This window comes from Rhinoraja longicauda, chromosome 20 (assembly GCF_053455715.1).
Source record: "Rhinoraja longicauda isolate Sanriku21f chromosome 20, sRhiLon1.1, whole genome shotgun sequence".
NCBI classification, from domain to species: domain Eukaryota; kingdom Metazoa; phylum Chordata; class Chondrichthyes; order Rajiformes; family Arhynchobatidae; genus Rhinoraja; species Rhinoraja longicauda.
The window spans coordinates 7114886-7133956 of NC_135972.1; the positions used below are offsets into that span (position 1 = coordinate 7114886).

General features: G+C 50.8%; 1 protein-coding gene across 2 annotated transcripts in view; it reads right to left on the bottom strand.

The window, feature by feature from the left end:
* The window catches only part of LOC144603532 (protein bicaudal D homolog 1-like), a 159180-nt gene extending 146585 nt beyond the window's left edge, over positions 1-12595 (bottom strand). For both annotated transcript variants that reach the window (XM_078416859.1, XM_078416858.1), the window contains exon 1: positions 12065-12595. In XM_078416859.1, the coding sequence (XP_078272985.1) occupies positions 12065-12298 (234 nt within the window). In that variant the 5' untranslated portion in view covers positions 12299-12595. The remainder of the gene's footprint in view (positions 1-12064) is intronic.
* Positions 12596-19071: the final 6476 nt, after the last annotated feature.

Genomic DNA, 19071 nt, shown 5'->3' on the forward strand with positions numbered 1-19071 from the left:
ATGTGGGAACGAGCAAATGCAGATGCTGGTTTGCAAATAAAAAGATGCAAAGTGCTGGAGTAACTCAGCAGGTCAGGCAGCATCTCTGGAGAGAAGGAATGGTGAGGTTTCGGGTTGAGACCCTGATTTGCTGCCTTACAGCGCCAGAGACCAGAGTTCGATTCTGGTTACGGGTGCTTGTCTGAACGGAGTTTGTACGTTCTCCCCGTGACCTGCGTGGGTTTTCCCCAGGAGCTCTGGTTTCTTCCCACACTCCAAAGACGTACAGGTTTGTAGGTTAATTGGCTTGGTGTACATGTAAAAATTGTTCCGAGTGCAGGATAATGTTAATGTGCGGTAATCGCTGGTCGGTGCGGACTCGATGGGCCTGTTTCAGCGCTGAATCTCTAAAACTAAAACTAGATGGGTGATGTTTCGGGTTGGGAACCTTCTTCAGACTGATTGTGGTGGGAGAGGAGGGAGCTGGAAGAGAGGAGCAATAGGACAAAGCCCGGTAAGTGATAGGTGGATACAGGTGAAGGGGGGGGGGGGGGGGAGTGTTTGATGGGCAGATGGCTGGACAACACCGGAGTTGAAACGCCAAAAGGTGTCGGATAAGGATAGGAGGTGTGAATAGTGAAGCTAGAGGGAGGAATATAGTTGGAGGGGAGAGGGAGGAGAGAAATGAGCGCATGTTCAGGTTGATAGGTGACGTTTCAGGTGTGGAGCATCTGAAGAAGGGCCACGACCCCCCAAAAAAAACACCTATCCATGTTATCCAGAGATGCTGCCTGACCCGCTGATGCTGCCTGACCCGCTGATGCTGCCTGACCCGCTGATGCTGCCTGACCCGCTGATGCTGCCTGACCCGCTGAGTTACTCCACCACTTTGTGTCTTCTTTTTTCCATTGCAACATGTCCCCCATTTTAATACAACCCACATTGAAACAATGAAAGGGACAAAGGCAGATAACAATAATCATCCTCAACGCCTCAGTCCACCTCAAATAATTAAACAAAATGAAAGCTTCCAGCACAGATGGGGGACTTACTGCCGAGGCATCAAGAGACCTGGCCTATTGATCCAGAGGCCAGAGCTCGGTTCACCATTATGGTGGCCACGGTTTTAAAATCTACTTAAATCTGGCACATAACGCTTATAGCATATACAGTGACGTTGAATCTACAAGGTTATCACGCAGCACGGTGGCGCAGCGACAGAGTTGCTGCCTCACAGTGCCAGAGACCCGGGTTCGATCCTGACTATACTATGTTTGTCTGTACATTCTCCCCGTGACCGCGTGGGTTTTCTCCGGGTGCTCCAGTTTCCCCCACACTCCAAAGACATGCAGGTCTGTAGGTTGATTAGCTTCAGTAAAATTGTAAATTGTCCCTTGTGTGTGTTAGGACAGTGCTAGTTTGCGGGGTGATCGCTGGTCAGCACAGACTCGGTGGGCCGAAGGGCCTGTTTCCACACTGTATCTCTAAACTAAATTAAACATGACAGTGAACGAAACTAACTGAAGATGCAAGCATTGCTCAATGACATTTCCAAAGTAAAATTGATCTCAGTAAAGGTGAGAGTTTGATTCGTAATTCTGGTGGCTGTGGCTTTGAATAAATCGGGAACAGAAAGCTAATACCTTATCCAGTGACACACCCCATCTAGTTAGTTGATCTTAGTTTGGTTTAGTTTAGTTGAGAGATACAGCAGGGAAACAGGCCCTTCAGCAGGGGTGCAGTGCAGCTGGAGCTCACTGGAGCATCGCTCCGGCAACTCTGTAAAACAAAGCCAGCGGGCAATTTAACAGCGGCCGCCCCGACATCAGTGACAGCTCCGGCACCTAGCACTGCAACACTGCCCTTCAGCCCACCGAGTCTTGCACCGACCAGCGATCCCCGCACAAGCCCGCACACACTAGGGACATTTTACACCTATACCAAGTATACAAACCCAAGCCAATCAACCTACACACCCGCACATCTTTGGAGAGTGGCAGGAAACCGAAGATCCCAGAGAAAGCCCACGCGGTCACGGGGAGATCGTGAAACTCCGTACAGACAGCGCCCGGAGTCGGGATCGAACTCGGCCCTCCGGCGCTGCAAGGCAGCAACTCCACTGCTGCGTCACTCTGCCGCCTCTTCAGAGAGGGAAATCTGTGACTGCTCCTTAACTGGTGACTGAAGCGGACAGCAATCTGAACCCAACATGGACCGGTGAGCAATGGGCAATGGATGCTGTTGTCATGACAACATCGGCCTCCTGATGACAAACTCCCGAAAATAGCCAGGACCCATCCAAAGCAATTGTTTTGGCAAGATATCAGAGTTACCACAGAGGGCTGTGGAGGCCAAGTCTGTAAGGCAGAGATAGATGGATTCTTGGGCAAGAAGGAACTGCAGGTGCTGGTTTAAACCAAAGATAGAAACAAAATGCTAGAGTATCTCAGCGGGACAGGCAGCATCTCTAGAGAGAAGGAATGGGTGACGTTTCGGGTCGAGACCCTTCTTCAGACTCAAGATAGATGCTTGATTAGTACAGGAGTCAGAGGTTATGGGGAGAAGGCAGAAAAATGGGGTTAGGTGGGAGAGATAGATCAGCCGTGATTGAATGGCGGTGTAGACTTGATGGGCGAAATGGCTTAGTTCTACTCCTATTCCTTACGACCTTATGATCTTATGCAGGCACAGAGAGAGATACAGGATGGAGAACAGGCCCTTCAGACCACTGAGTCCACACCAACTATCAAGTATTCATTCACACAACAATTCTGCCACATACATACTATTCTCCCCAGATTTCAATGCATTGCGATCCACATCCACTATCCTCAGGCATCTATTTCGAGAGGGCTAGAATACAAAAACAGGGATGTAATGCTGAGGCTTTATAAGGCATTGGCCAGACCGCATTTGGTGAGTTGTGAGCGGTTTTGGGCCCCATATCCGGGGAAGGATGTGCTGGCATTGGAGAGGGTCCAGGGGAGGTTTACCAGAATGATCCCAGGAATGATTGGGTTAGCGATTGATGAGCATTTGACGGCACTGGGCCTGTACTCACTGGAGTTTAGAAGGATGAGGGGGGAGGGGGGGGTTTCTTTGAAACTTACCAAAGAGTGAAAGGCCTGGACATAGAAACTCCTGGTGCAGGAGTAGGCCATTCGGCCCTTCGAGCCAGCACCGCCATTCAATATGATCATGGCTGATCGTCCAAAAATCAGTACCCCGTTCCGGCTTTTCCCCCATATTCCTTGACAGAGTGGATGTGGAGAGGATGTTTCCACTGTGGGAGAGTCTAGGACCAGAGGTCACAGCCTCAGAAAAAAAGGACATACCTTTAGAAAGGAGATTGGGAGGAATTTCTTTAGTCAGAGGGTGGTGAATATGTGGAATTCGTTGCCACAGGCGGCTGTGGAGGCCAAGTCAATGGATATTTTTAATGTGCAGATTGGCAGATTCTTGATTAGTACGGGTGTCAGGTGTTATGGGGAGAAGGCAGGAGAAAGGGGCTGAGACGGAAGGATAGATCAGCCATGATTGAATGGTAGAGTGGACTTGATGGGCCGAATGGTCTAATTCTGCTCCTAGAACTTATGAACTATCCCACGATTCTACCACTCATGACAACTTACAGCAGCCAAGTAATCTATCATTGTGTGCATTTTGAGGGATGTGGAGGGAACCTACAGTTACATGAAACTTTGGATGTCCAGATGTGTATGATGTAAAACCAAAATTGCTGGAAATATCAGTGAGTACAATCAGAATGTAAAAAGGGGAATTAAAAGAATTCTGGTTCACAATCTAGGTTGTATCGACGAAGAAAGCCATAGTTTTTTTTCCCTGCTTTCAGCCTGACTTAGAAGCATTTTGACATTGCATAATCTTTTATCTCTGGGCTTTAAGCAAAATTGTTTCATTCCTTTAATGTTCAGGAGAAGAAAAGTAATCTTTTCCCCCCTCTTCTCCCAATGACCGCTGAATGAATAAATGCTTTGCTTTGTACACAAATTAAATCAACGCTCAGGTTTTTCGTTTTGAGATACAGCAGGAAACAGGCCCCTTTGGCCCACCGAATCCACACCGACCAGCGATCACCCGTTCACACTACTTCTATGTTGTCCCACTTTCTCATCCACTCCTTGCACACTAGGGACAATTTTACAGAGGTTGATTAACCTACAAGCCCATATGTCTTTGGGATGTGGGAGGAAACCCACGCGGTCATTGGGAGAAGGTGCAAACTCCACACAGACAGTACCCGAGGCTGGGATCGAACCTGGGTCTCTGGCGCTGTGAGGCAGCTGCTGTGCCACATTGCCGCAGTGCCACCCAAGGCAGAACACTCCATTGAGAATTTCTAGGCTGCAATTAGGGTTGCCAACTTTCTCATTCCCAAATAAGGGACAAAAGGTGACATCACCGCCCGCACCCCATGTGACATCACCCAGCCAGCGGCCACGTGCTCCCGCTCCACAAATGGCGGCCGCCCGGGCCGGGGGGCGGGTTGCTACGCAATGTCCGTTAGGCGAACGCACTCGGCCCCGCTCCCCAAACACACTCCGTTAGCCTACAGAGTCCGGGCCTACAGCAGCCCCCGGGCCTTCAGTGTCCGGGCCTACAGTGTCCAGGGACAGTTGGCAACCCTAGCTGCAATCCACAATTGCTTCAATAAATATTTTTTAAATGTTAATTGGCATATTTATGGAAGTGCCACCAAATGCATTTCTTAAACTTGTTAGTAAAAGTATTCACCCAACTGTGTTGTAACATGGATCAATTAAATACTGTGTATCATTGCCCAGCCTACACCCATAGAATAGAGAAAAGTACAGCACATGAACAGGCTCTTCGGCCCACAACATCTGTGCCGAAAATGATGGCAAGCTAAACTAAGCTCATCTGCCTGCAAATAATCCATATCCTTCCATTCCGTGCATATCCATGTCATAGAGTCATACAACATGGATACAGACCAACTTGCCCACACCGACCAACATGCCCCATCAACACTAGTCCCACCTCCCTGCGTTTGGCCCACATCCCTCTAAACCTGTCCTATCCATGTACCTGTCTCATTGTTTCTTAAACGTTGCAATGTTCCCTGCCTCAACTACCTTCTCCGGCAGCTCGTTCCATACACACACCACCCTTTGTGTGAAAATGTTACCCCTCAGATTCCTATCAAATCTTTCCCCCTTCGTCTGAAACGTCACAAGAAAACATTTTGGGTCGGGGCCCTTCCTGTGACCCATCCCTTTTTCTCCAGAGGTGCTGCCTGATCCGCTGCGTTACTCCAGCACTTTGTGTCTATCCCCGGTATAAACCAGCATCTGCAGTTACAGATAAGAGTTGATCTTGGCATCATGTTCTGCACAGGCTGACAGGCCTGTTCCTGTGCTGTACAGTTCTATGCTCTTGATAAGTTTATTTCTTCTTGCCTATCTAAACATCGTTTTCCAACAGTATGCTGAATTCACCCAGGGACACACAAAAAACCTTAGGGTGATACTGCACCAGTGACTGAGTGTGAGCTCTGAAGAAAGGACTCGACCCAAAACGTCACCCCATTCCTTCTCTCCAGAGATGCTGCCTGTTCCACTGAGTTACTCCAGCATTTTGTGTCTATCTTCAGTTTAAACCAGCATCTGCAGGTCCTTCCTGCACAGTGTGTGTTCAGATCAGGTACTGCTCCTCCACCGATGGAGCAAACATAAAAGGTGTGAGCACTGCAGTCACGAGATGCTTATGCTGTTATTTTCATTCAGTAAAGGACTTCATCCCTTCCCCCTCGCCCATTGCTTCTAACGTTGAAAAGATTTCCCGAGCACATTGTATGGAGACAATAGACAATAGACAATAAGTGCAGGAGGAGGCCATTCGGCCCTTCGAGCCTGTACGCACCGCTGTTCAATGTGATCGTGGCTGATCATTCTCAATCAGTACCCCGTTCCTGCCTTCTCCCCATACCCCCTGACTCCGCTATCCTTAAGAGCTCTATCTAGCTCTCTCTTGAATGCATTCAGAGAATTGACCTCCACTGCCTTCTGAGGCAGAGAATTCCACAGATTTACAACTCTCTGACTGAAAAAGTTTTTCCTCATCTCTGTTCTAAATGGCCTACCCCTTATTTTTAAACTGTGGCCCCTGGTTCTGGACTCCCCCAACATTGGGAACATGTTTGCTGCCTCTAACGTGTCCAACCCCTTAATAATCTTATACATTTCGATAAGATCTCCTCTCATCCTTCTAAATTCCAGTGTATACAAGCCTAGTCGCTCCAGTCTTTCAACATATGACAGTCCCTCCATTCCGGGAATTAACCTAGTAAACCTACGCTGCACGCACTCAATAGCAAGAATATCCGTCCTCAAATTTGGCGATGGAAACTATAATGTAGCCTGCAGCCCATTGATCATCACGGCTGTTATCTGGGAACCTCAGCACCATAGATGGCACAATCATTAGGTTTCTAGATCAGCATCTTGTCTGAAGAAGGGCCTCGACCCAAAACGTCACCCATTCTTTCTCTCCAGAGATGCTGCCTGTCCCGCTGAGTTACCCCAGCTTATCGTGTCTTATCTTCGGTTGGAACCAGCATCTGCAGTTCCGTCCTACACATTATTTTTCTAGACTGGTTTGCAGAAGTCTGGCTTCTACCGGCACGGTGGTACAGCGGTAGAGTTGCTGCCTCACAACAAATGCAGCGCCGGAGACCTGGGTTGGATCCCAACTGCGGGTGCTGTCTGTACGGAGTTTGTACGTTCTCCCCGTGACCTGCGTGGGTTTTCCCGAGATCTTCGGTTTCCTCCCACACTCCAAAGACGTGCAGGTTTGTAGGTTAATTGGTTTGGTAAATGTAAAAATTGTCCCTAGTGTGTGTAGGATGGTGTTAATGTGCGGGGATCGCTGGGCAGCGCGAACCCGGTGGGCCGAAGGGCCTGTTTCCGCGCTGTATCTCTAAACTAAACTAAATCATGAGCTCAAATCATAAAGTCGCAGAATCAAGGGGGGCAGCAATAGGCCCCAAGGCCCAACTTGTCTAAGCCGACTAAGATTCCTCATCTAAGCCAGTCCTATTTACCCATGTTTGGGCCCATATTCTTCTGAATCTTTCCTCTCCATGCACCTGTACAAGTATTTTTTAACCCTTTCTGAAGCAGGGACTTGAGCCGGAACATCATCTATTCCTTTTCTCCACAGATGATGCCTGACCCGCTGAGTTACTCCACCATTTGGTGTCCATCTCCAAGTGCTTTTTCAATGCTGTTATGGAACCTGCCTCAACTGCCTCCTCTGGCAGCTTGTTCCATATTCCCAACACTTTCTGAATTAAAAAGCTGCCCCTCAGATTCCTGCTAAATCGTACCCTTCTTACCTTAAACCTATGCCTTCTGGTTCTTGATTCCCCTGGTCTGGGTAAAAGACACTGTGCATTCATCCTATCTATGCTCCTCAACATTTTACTGACACACCTCATCCTCCTGCACTCAAAGGGATAACATAGAAACGTACAAAATAGGTGCAGGAGTAGGCTATTTGGCCCTTTGAGCCAGCACCATTCAATATGATCACGGCTGATCATCCAAAATCTGTACCCCGTTCCTGCTTTCTCCTCATATCCCTTGATCCCGTTAGCCCCAAGAGTTATATCTAACTCTCTCTGCGAATCGAGGACCAAAGGACAAAGGTTTGTGACGGGGAAGTTATTTAATGGGAATCTGAGGGGTAACTTTTTCACACAAAGGGTGGTAGGTGTATGGAACGAGCTGCCAGAGGAGGTATAGTGCCCTCCATTATGTTTGGGACAAAGACCCATCATTTATTTATTTGCCTCTGTACTCCACAATTTGAGATTTGTAATATAATAAAATCACATGTGGTTAAAGTGCACATTGTCAGATTTTAATAGAGGCCATTTTTATACATTTTGGTTTCACCATGTAGAAATTACAGCAGTGTTTATACATAGTCCCCCCATTTCAGGGCATCGTAATGTTTAGGACACATGGCTTCACAGGTGTTTGTAATTGCTCAGGTTACAATCTCAGGTGTGTTTAATTGCCTCCTTCATAAGAGAGCTCTCAGCACCTAGTCTTTCCATCACCTTTGGAAACTTTAATTGCTGTTTATCAACATGAGGACCAAAGTTGTGCCAATGAAAGTCAAAGAAGCCATTAAGAGACATGAGAAACAAGAATAAAACTGTTAGAGACATCAGCCAAACCTTCGGCTTACCAAAATCAACTGTTTGGAACATCATTAAGAAGAAAGAGAGCACTGGTAAGCTTACTAATCGCAAAGGGACTGACAGGCTAAGGAAAACCTCCACAGCTGATGACAGAAGAATTCTCTCTATAATAAAGAAAAATCCCCAAACACCTGTCCGACAGATCAGAAACACTCTTCAGGAGTCAGGTGTGGATTTGTCAATGACCACTGTCCGCAGAAGACTTCATGAACAGAAATACAGAGCCTACACTGCAAGATGCAAACCACTGATTAGCTGCAAAATATAGGATGGCCAGGTTACAGTTTGCCAAGAGGTACTTAAAAGAGCAACCATAGTTCTGGAAAAAGGTCTTGTGGACAGATGAGATGAAGATGAACTTATATCAGAGTGATGGCAAGAGCAAAGTATGGAGGAGAGAAGGAACTGCCCAAGATCCAAAGCATACCACCTCATCTGTGAAACACGGTGGTGGGGGTGTTATGGACTGGGCATGTATGGCTGCTGAAGGTACTGGCTCACTTATCTTCATTGATGATACAACTGCATGATGGTTGTGGCATAATGAATTCTGAAGTTTATAGACACATCTTATCTGCTCAAGTTCAAACAAATGCCTCAAAACATTGGCCGGCGGTTCATTCTACAGTAAGACAATGATCCCAAACATACTGCTAAAGCAACAAAGGAGTTTTTCAAAGCTAAAAAAATGGTCAATTCTTGAGTGGGCAAGTCAATCACCTGATCTGAACACAATTGAGCATGCCTTTTATATGCTGAAGAGAAAACTGTATGTTTTTTTTTCCTCTATGGACTAGCCCCCAAGATAAGCATAAGCTAAAGATGGCTGCAATACAGGCCTGGCAGAGCATCACCAGAGAAGACACCCAGCAACTGGTGATGTCCATGAATCACAGACTTCAAGCAGTCATTACATGCAAAGGATATGCAACAAAATACTAAACACGACTACTTTCATTTACCTGACATTGCTGTGTCCCAAACATTGTAGTACCCTGAAATGGGGGGGGGGGGGGGGGGGGACTATGTATAAACACTGCTGTAATTCCTACATGGTGAAACAAAAATGTATAAAAATGGCCTTTATTAAAATCTGACAATGTACACTTTAACCACATGTGATTTTTTTCTATTACAAATCTCAAATTGTGGAGTACAGAGGCAATTAAATAAATGATGGGCCTTTGTCCCAAACATTATGGAGGGCACTGTAGTTGAGGCAGGGACTATCCCAACGTTTAAGAAACAGTTAGACAGGTACATGGACAGGACAGGTTTGGAGGGATATGGACCAAATGCGGGCAGGTGGGACTAGTGTAGATGGGGCATGTTGGCCGGTGTGGGCGAGTTGGACCTAAGCTGCTGTGAAACGATAAGATCGACATAAAAACCTATCCGTTTCACTAACGTCATTCTCAAAAAGAAACCTCCATCATTACCTATGAACCCAAACCTACAGCAACGTGGCTAATGTGTACCTACCTGCCTTTGGAAGGTGTTAACAAACACAGTTCACAGGCTATTTGGGGCAAATATAACGATACAATTAAAACTATTAATTATTCTGCTGCCTCCATTCTTGGCAATAAAAAAATTCCAGCCAATAGCTTGCAAATAATCTCATTATACAGCTGCGACTTGCATTTGTCATTAAATATGGGAATGGAGAATATTTTGCTGATCAGATGCAGATTTTATTAGTTGTGAGTATTTGCATTAGGCCGGCTTCAAGGGCATTGTGCGCTAAAAACTGACGGATGCAATAAATGTCACAGCAGAAAGGTAGGTGGTAACGAGAGGATTTCAGCAGCATGGGATCAATGTCAGGGTTCAGGTGACCGCCAAGACACGCTCTGCTTTCACTTTTGTCATTTTAAACCCAGCGTTAGGTTACCACCTGCCACCATTACCAGATCTCAGTCATTCTGTGTGGGGAACCATGCCCTCACGCCCAAATGCTGCATCACTGGGGTTAAGTCAGCAGCTGAGACAAATGCGGGAGGCCTCTGTGGAGAGCAAGGCTTCACACTGAAATAGCCAACTCTCTCTCCCTGCCTGTGTGTTCATCCCCTTGTCTCTCTGCGAGCACAGGTTCAGGGAGGGGTGAACGGTGGCAGCCGCATCTACTTACTCCCTCTCTCCCCTCCCTCTCCCCCTTTCTCCTCCCCTCTCTCTCCTCCCCTTTCCTCCTCTCCCCCCTTTCTCTCTCCCCCTCTCCCCCCCCTTCTCTCTCCCCTTTCTCTCTCCCCTCCCTCTCTCCCCCCCCTCTCTCTCCCCCTTTCTCTCTCCCTCTCTCTCCCCCCTTCTCTCTCCCCTCTCCCCCCCTTCTCTCCCTCCTCCCCCCCTTTCCCCTCCTCCTCCTCCCACTCTCCCCCTCCTCTCCTCTCTCTCTCCTCCTCCCAGTCTCTTCCCTCTCTCTCTCTCCCCCTCCCTCTCCTCTCTCCCCCTCCCTCTCCTCTCTCCCCCTCTCCTCTCTCTCTCCCCCCCCTCTCCTCTCTCTCTGCCCCTCCCTCTCCCCCCTCCCCAGCAGGAGGGATAGTTTATGTCCATCTGACCTGCACTGTGGGAAGTGATGTGATGTGATGATGGCAGGCTGCCCGGATATGGAGCCGCACTGACACAGATTCTGTACCTTTCATCCACACACCCTCGAGAAAAAAGAGACTCACCCCTCCCTCCCTCCCCAGAAATATTAAAGCATCGCCTCTTTTCTTCCATAGATGATTCTGCGTTGCGTTTGCTCATTGAGCCGGTACAAGAGTAGTGTATGTGAGCCTAGCCTAGCCTCCCACTACTGCACCTCTGCAATATCACACACACTGCCCACCCCGGCTACACACACACACACTGCCCACCCCGGCTACACACACACACTGCACACACACACACTGCACACACTCACACTGCACACACACACAGTACACACACTGCACACCCTGGCTACACACACTCACACTACACACACACAGCACATACTCACACTACACACACACTACACTCACACTGCCCACCCCGGCTACAACCAACTCACACTACACACACACTGCACACACAGGCTGAAACCAAATCACACCACACTCACACCACACACACACACTCACACCACACACACACACTCACACCACACACACTCACACCACACACACACCACACACACTCACACCACACACTCACTGCCCACCCCGGCTAAAACCAACGTGAAACACACACACTCACACTACAAGCACACACACACAAATGCCCTCACCCTCACACAACACACACACAAACAGACACACACAACACAGACTGATACACACTGTTACACACACACACACACACACACTGATACACACACTGACACACACACTGACACACACACTGACACACACACTGACACACACACTGACACACACACACTGACACACACACTGACACACACACTGATACACACACACTGATACACACACACTGATACACACACACACTGGTGGCCCGGCGTCCCAAGAGAGGGATGGGAGGGAGGGGAAAAAGACGTTTCCCCTCTGTTGTCGCTCATGTTAATACCAGACAGGGGTCCGGAGCAAGTCAGCGGGCCATTATATTGTACGTCTGTATGAAACATCGCCCCCTGCCCTCTCTCTCCCTCTCTCTCCCCCTCTCTCTCCCTCTCTCTCTCTCTCTCCTGCAGAGGGTGGGGTGGGGGGGGAGAGGGTGGGGTGGGGGGGGAGAGGGTGGGGTGGGGGGGGGGGGGGGAGAGGATGGGGTGGGGGGGGGGAGAGGGTGGGGTGGGGTGGGGGGGGAGAGGGTGGTGGACAGCGAGAGGCTGGACCATCAGTCTGCGGGGAGACGCACCTCTTTCAGCTGCTCCAGCTCCCGTTTGACCGTCTCGTAGGCGCCCTCCAGCTCATCGTACTGTTGTTTGAGCGCCTGCTTCTCCTCCAGCACCACCAGCCCGTACTCCGCAGCCTGGATCTTCTCGTGGGTCGTCTCCGACAGCTCCTTGGCCAGCCGCTGGATCTCGGCTTTGTAGTGCTTCGTGCCCTGCTGCTGCTGCTGCACCTTGGGCGGCTCGCCTTCCGCGGCCATGGTCCCTCCAACCCTGCCCTGCCCAGACTAGCCCAGCCCCAACACTGCCCAGCCCCAGCCCAGCCCAGCCCACCCCGGGCTGTGCCTGTGTGTGTGTGTGTGTGTGTACACCTGCCCTGCACTGCTCAGCCCAGCCCAAGGCAACCCCAGCCCAGCCCAGCACTGCTCCGAATGGGGAAGGCGTTGAGTCACGGTCTCAGCATCCTCCCAGCTCACACACGGCTCACTGCACCTTGCCTGGTGTGAATGCAGACGCCATCTCCATCTCCATCTGAGACCAAACCCGCACCTCCCTCTGCCACATGACGTCAACCAATGCCGAATAAAGCCAGCGCCAGTGGCAAACCTCCCCCCTCATATCCCCACCCCTTCATATCCCCACCCCCCTCATATCTCCACCCCTTCATATCCCCACCCCCCTCATATCTCCACCCCGCCTCATATCCCCACCCCCCTCATATCTCCACCCCGCCTCATATCTCTCCTCCCCTCCACCCCCTCATATCTCCCCACCCCCTCTCATATCTCCACCCCAGACGTATCTCCACCCCAGACGTATCTCCACCCCACACATATCTCCACCCCACCCCCCCTCATATCCCCACCCCCCCCATATCTCCACCCCTCTCATATCTCCACTCCACCCCTCTCATATCTCCACCCCTCTCATATCTCCACCCCCCCATATCTCCACCCCTCTCATATCTCCACCCCTCTCATATCTCCACCCCTCTCATATCTCCACCCCTCCCCCTCATATCTCCACCCCACACTCCCCTTATATCTCCACCCTCCCACTTATATCTCCACCCCCTCATATCCCCACCCCCTCATATCCCCACCCCCTCATATCCCCACCCCCTCATATCCCCACCCCCTCATATCCCCACCCCCTCATATCCCCACCCCCTCATATCCCCACCCCTTCGTATCTCCACTCCACCCCCTCATATCCCCACCCCCTCATATCCCCACCCCTTCGTATCTCCACCCCACCCCCTCATATCCACCCCCCTCATATCCCCACCCCACCTATATCTCCACCCCCCACTCCCCTCATATCTCCACTCCCCCCTCATATAATAATAATAATAATAATAAACATTTATTTTTTATAGCGCTTTTCCAAATGCTCAAAGACGCTTTACAAAAACAGTCAAGACATAAAAACAAACAGACAAACTATCCTGACGGAGAAGCAGCGAACAAATAGCGCCAGCGTCCTCTCACGTCAGGGTCCGGCAGTAGACAATAAAGAACACAAGACACACAATTACAATTTTTAACACAAACAGCCATCACAGTGATTGCTCCAGGCACACCCTCACTGTGATGGAAGGCAAAGAAAAGTCTTATCTCCTCCTCATTCCTCTCCCGTGGTGCCACGAGGCGATCGAGGCTCCCGACTTTTGAAGCCCCCACCGGGCGATGAAAAGTCCCAGGGCCGAGCCGAGCAGGCTGATGGAGGTCCTGAGCCCCCACCGGGCGATGGAAAGTGCTGCGGCCAGGCCACGCAGGGCGATGAGGGGCCTGCGAGCGGGTCAATCAAACCTCGCGCTTCGGGGCGGTCGAAGCTGCTACGGCTGGAGCTCCCGAAAGCCGGTCGCCAGCCAGGGACCTGCGAACTCCCGATGTTGCGGTCTGCAGGGCCCACGGCCGAAGCCTCCGAGATGGTAAGTCCAGGCCCTGCGACCGGAGTCTTCAAGGTCGATCCCAGCTGGAGGCCGCCGACTCCACGGTGTTAGGCCGTAGCACGAACGGAGACACAACACGGTAAAGGTCGCATCTCCGTTGAGGAGGAGATTGGAAAAAAAGGTTTCCCCCACCCCCCCACCACCCCCCCACATACACAGAGTTAAAAATAAATCAAAATAAACATTTAAATGATAACAAAGACAAAAACAAATAAAAGACAGAGAGACTGCCGGTGAGCCACAGCTGCAGAACGCAGCCACGCCCCCTCTGTCTTTGTTAGACATGCCCCCATATCATTCCCCCCCCCCCTCTCATCCTCTCTACTCCCCTCCACTCCCCTCCCCTCCCTTCCTACCCTGGGGCAAGGTCCTGCCTGGGACCCTCCGCACAGACACATCCCAAACCCCCGCCTTATGTCCCACAACCAACCAACTCAAGAGCTGCCGTTCCGTGCCCCCTACCGCTCCGTGCCACCTGCCACTCCCTGCCCCCTGCCACTCCGTGCCTCCTGCCACTCCGTGCCCCCTGCCATTCCATGCCCCCTGCCATTCTGTGCCCACTACCATTCTGTGCCCCCTGCCACTCCGTGCCCCCTACCACTCCGTGCCCCCTGCCATTCCGTGCCCCCTACCACTCCGTGCCCCCTGCCACTCCGTGCCCCCTGCCACTCCGTGCCCCCTGCCATTCCATGCCCCCTGCCATTCTGTGCCCACTACCATTCTGTGCCCCCTGCCACTCCGTGCCCCCTACCACTCCGTGCCCCCTACCACTCCCTGCCCCCTGCCACTCCGTGCCCCCTACCACTCCCTGCCCCCTACCACTCCCTGCCCCCTGCCACTCCGTGCCCCCTACCACTCCCTGCCCCCTGCCATTCCATGCCCCCTGCCATTCTGTGCTCCCTACCACTCCGTGCCCCCTACCACTCCCTGCCCTCTGCCACTCCGTGCCCACTGCCATTCCATGCCCCTGCCAGGGATCGTCTCCAGAACAAGCCCAGAGGATAATCCCATAAATGGTGCATTTTGCAGTCTGACCTCCCTCCGTAATCCGATCACTGTGGCGATAATCCCGCTGTAAACCAATTAAGGTAGTCCTGGATTTACACCGCCCCGCCTGGAGACTGCAATGGCCGGAGACAACCTGTCCCATCAAGGGTCTCGACCCCAAACGTCATCCGTTCCTTCTCTCCAGAGATGCTGCCTGACCCGCTGAGTTACTCCAGCATTCTGTGTCTGCCCATGGATGGATGACATCTACCAACTCTCCCCTCCCCGCCTTGCCCCCCTTCCTCCACCCTCGTCCTTGAACCAGTTCCACAGTTCACAACAATGCCTTCCCCAGCCAACATAGGCACAAAATGCTGGAGTAACTCAACGGGTCAGGCAGCATCTCTGGAGAGAAGGAATGGTGACGTTTCGGGTTGAGGCCCTTCCTCAGACTGTGCCAACAGTTGCCCGACCAGAGAACCACCCTGCCTGAGGTCATCTGTTGCGGCCCTGATTTATCGTGGTCTTTTCCTCCCTCCCTCTCCCCTTCTTACTTTCAATCTGAAGAAGGGTCCCGACCAGAAACGTCACCCATCCTTTATCGCCAATGATGCTGCCTGATTCTTTTAGTAACAGCCCTCAGGCCCATCTGAGTCTGTGTCGACCACTGATCACCCCATTACACTAGCACTATCCTACACACAAGGGGCAATTTTCACTTTTATAGAAGCTAATTAACCTACAAACCTGTACGTCTTTGGAGTGTGGGAGGAAACTGGAGCACCCGGAGAAAGCCCACACGGTCACATGGAGAACGTACAAACGTACTGACAGCACCTATTGTCAGGATCGAACCCGAGTCTCTGGCATGGTAAGACAGCAACACTACCTCAGCTGTGCCACGTATAAGATTATTAAGGGGTTGGACACGTTAGAGGCAGGAAACATGTTCCCAATGTTGGGGGAGTCCAGAACAAGGGGCCACAGTTTAAGAATAAGGGGTAGGCCATTTAGAACTGAGATGAGGAAAAACTTTTTCAGTCAGAGAGTTGTGAATCTGTGGAATTCTCTGCCTCAGAAGGCAGTGGAGGCCAATTCTCTGAATGCATTCAAGAGAGAGCTGGATAGAGCTCTTAAGGATAGCGGAGTCAGGGGGTATGGGGAGAAGGCAGGAACGGGGTACTGATTGAGAATGATCAGCCATGATCACATTAAATGGCGGTGCTGGCTCAAAGGGCCGAATGGCCTCCTCCTGCACCTATTGTCTATTGTCTATTGTGCCACACAAGTATTAGAACAATAGTTCTGATCTTAGTTGCTGTCTGTGTGGAGTTTGTATGATCTCCCTGGTACCTTAAAGCTGTGCTGTATGGTCTTTGACATTTCCATCAGAATAAAAAGGTTCTGACTGTCTACCCTATCTAAGGTTACCACCACCTGTTCCATACAAGATGTTAGAGTAACTCAGTGGCCCATCCAGCATCTGTGGAGAGAAGGAATGGGTGGCGTTTTGGGTCGGGACCCTTCTTCAGAGATGCTGCCGGTCGGGGCGCCGATCGATGGATGAGGATGGACTGCGTGGAGGTGAAGACGCCGCTGCCAGGGGAAGGAACAAAGGAGGACCCGGCGTGGGGGGGACCACCGTGAGGAGGTGGGTGGGGAGGAACGATGGACAGTGGGGGGAGACCACCGTGAGGGGGGGGGGTGGGGAGGAACGATGGACAGTGGGGGGAGACCACCGTGAGGGGGGGGGGTGGGGAGGAACAATGAACAGTGGGGACCCGGGGTGGGGGGGACCACCGTGAGGGGGGGTGGGTGGGGAGGAACAATGAACAGTGGGGACCCGGGGTGGGGGAGGGGGGAGGAACAATGGACAAAGGAGACCCGACGTGGGGGGCGGGTGGGGGGCAGGAACACTGGACAATGGGGACCCGACGTGGGGGGGGGGGCTGTGAGTGGGGGGGAGGGGTGGGGAAGTGGGAGAGCATTGGGGGACCTGGAGCGGATGCTGTGTATACATCGTCACTTTGTCAGCGCCCTTATGTGGCGACTATTTACATACCTTGGGAGTGCAGGGAAAGAATTTCACAGTGAAATAGACAATAGACAATAGACAACAGACAATAGGTGCAGGAGTAGGCCATTCGGCCCTTCGAGCCAGTACCGCCATTCAATGTGATCATGGCTGATCATTCTCAATCAGTACCCCATTCCTGCCTTCTCCCCGTACCCCCTGACTCCGCTATCCTTAAGAGCTCTATCTAGCTCTCTCTTGAATGCATTCAGAGAATTGGCCTCCACTCCACAGAGTCACAACTCTCTGACTGAAAAAGTTTTTCCTCATCTCCGCTCTAAATGGCCTACCCCTTATTCTTAAACTGTGGCCCCTTGTTCTGGACTCCCCCAACATTGGGAACATGTTTCCTGCCTCTAACGTGTCCAACCCCTTAATAATCTTATACGTTTCGATAAGATCCCCTCTCATCCTTCTAAATTCCAGTGTATACAAGCCTAGTCGCTCCAGTCTTTCAACATATGACAGTCCCGCCATTCCGGGAATTAACCTAGTAAACCTACGCTGCATGCCCTCAATAGCAAGACTTGTCACATGTGACAATAAATATTAGTGTATTCATTCATTCACCTGAGGGATTGCTGAGAGGTTTAGTCCCCGTGTCCAAAGGAAGGTACTCTGGTGAGGGTCACAAAGGCTGGCTGGAGTGGTCCTGCCTGGGATGGTACATTTTACTGAATGAGGAATGGCTGTGTCCAGCAAATGTGAAGAATGAGAGGTGATTCCATCAGAAGTCACACAATCAGAACCAGCTTGACAGGTTTGCACCGAAGATAGACACCAAAATGCTGGAATAACTCAGCAGGACAGGCAGCATCTCTGAAGAAGAGTCCCAAGCCAAAATGTCACCCCTTCCTACTCGCCTGTCCCGCTGAGTTACTCCAGCATTTTGTGTCTGTTGACAGGGAGAATGTTCCCCTGACTAGAGCCAGGATCATAGTCCCAGTATCGGGCCAAACCACTTGGGACTGAGATGAGGAGGAATGTTTTCACAGAGTGGTAGAGTCAAACAGATGATGACGAAGCTTTGTGACTCTGCACCCTGGAGGCCTGTCGTGGTTCAGCTGTTCAATTCATTGGAAACAAATGTTGATATATTTCTGGATATTAAGGAAACCGACGGACGTTGGGACAAGATGGGAATAGACAATAGACAATAGGTGCAGGAGTAGGCCATTCAGCCCTTCGAGCCAGCACCGCCATTCAATGCGATCATGGCTGATCACTATCAATCAGTACCCCGTTCCTGCCTTCTCCCCATACCCTGTCATAGAGTGATAGAGCGTGGAAACAGGCCCTTCGGCCCAACTTGCCCATACCGGCCAACATGTCCCAGTTACACAAATCCCACCTGCCTGCACTTGGTCCATATCCCTCCAAACCTGTCCTATCCATGTACCTGTCTAACTACTTCTTAAATGTTGGGATAGTCCCTGCCTCAACTACCTCCTTTGGCAGCTCGTTCCATACACCCACCACCCTTTGTGTGAAAATGTTTCCCCTCAGATTCCTGTTAAATCTTTTCCCCTTCACCTTAAACCTATGTCCTCTGGTCCTCGATTCACCTACTCTGGGCAAGAGACTCTGTGCGTCCACCCGATCTATCCCTCTCATAATTTTATACATGGTATAAATCAAGGTAGAAGGTCAGCCCTGAGATAGATTACAGCTTTAAGGCAAGAGGGGCAAAGTTCAAAGGAGGTGTGTGGGGCAGGTTTTTTTACACAGAAGGTGGTGGGTGCCTGGAATGTGTTGCCATGGATAATGGTGGAGGCAAATATGACAGTGGCACTTTAAATAGACACGAATATGTAGGGAATGCAGGGATTTGGATCAGGTGCGGGTAGAGCAGATTGGTTTTAACTTGGCATCATGTTCAGCAGGGGCATTGTGGGCCGAAGGGCCTGTTCCTGTGCTGTACTGTTCCATGCTTTATGTCCTAGAGGGGCACTAATGGAACACAATGCTAGCCAGCTGTGAAGTGGAGGAGAAGCATTGGAGGAGAAAGTGCTGGCCTG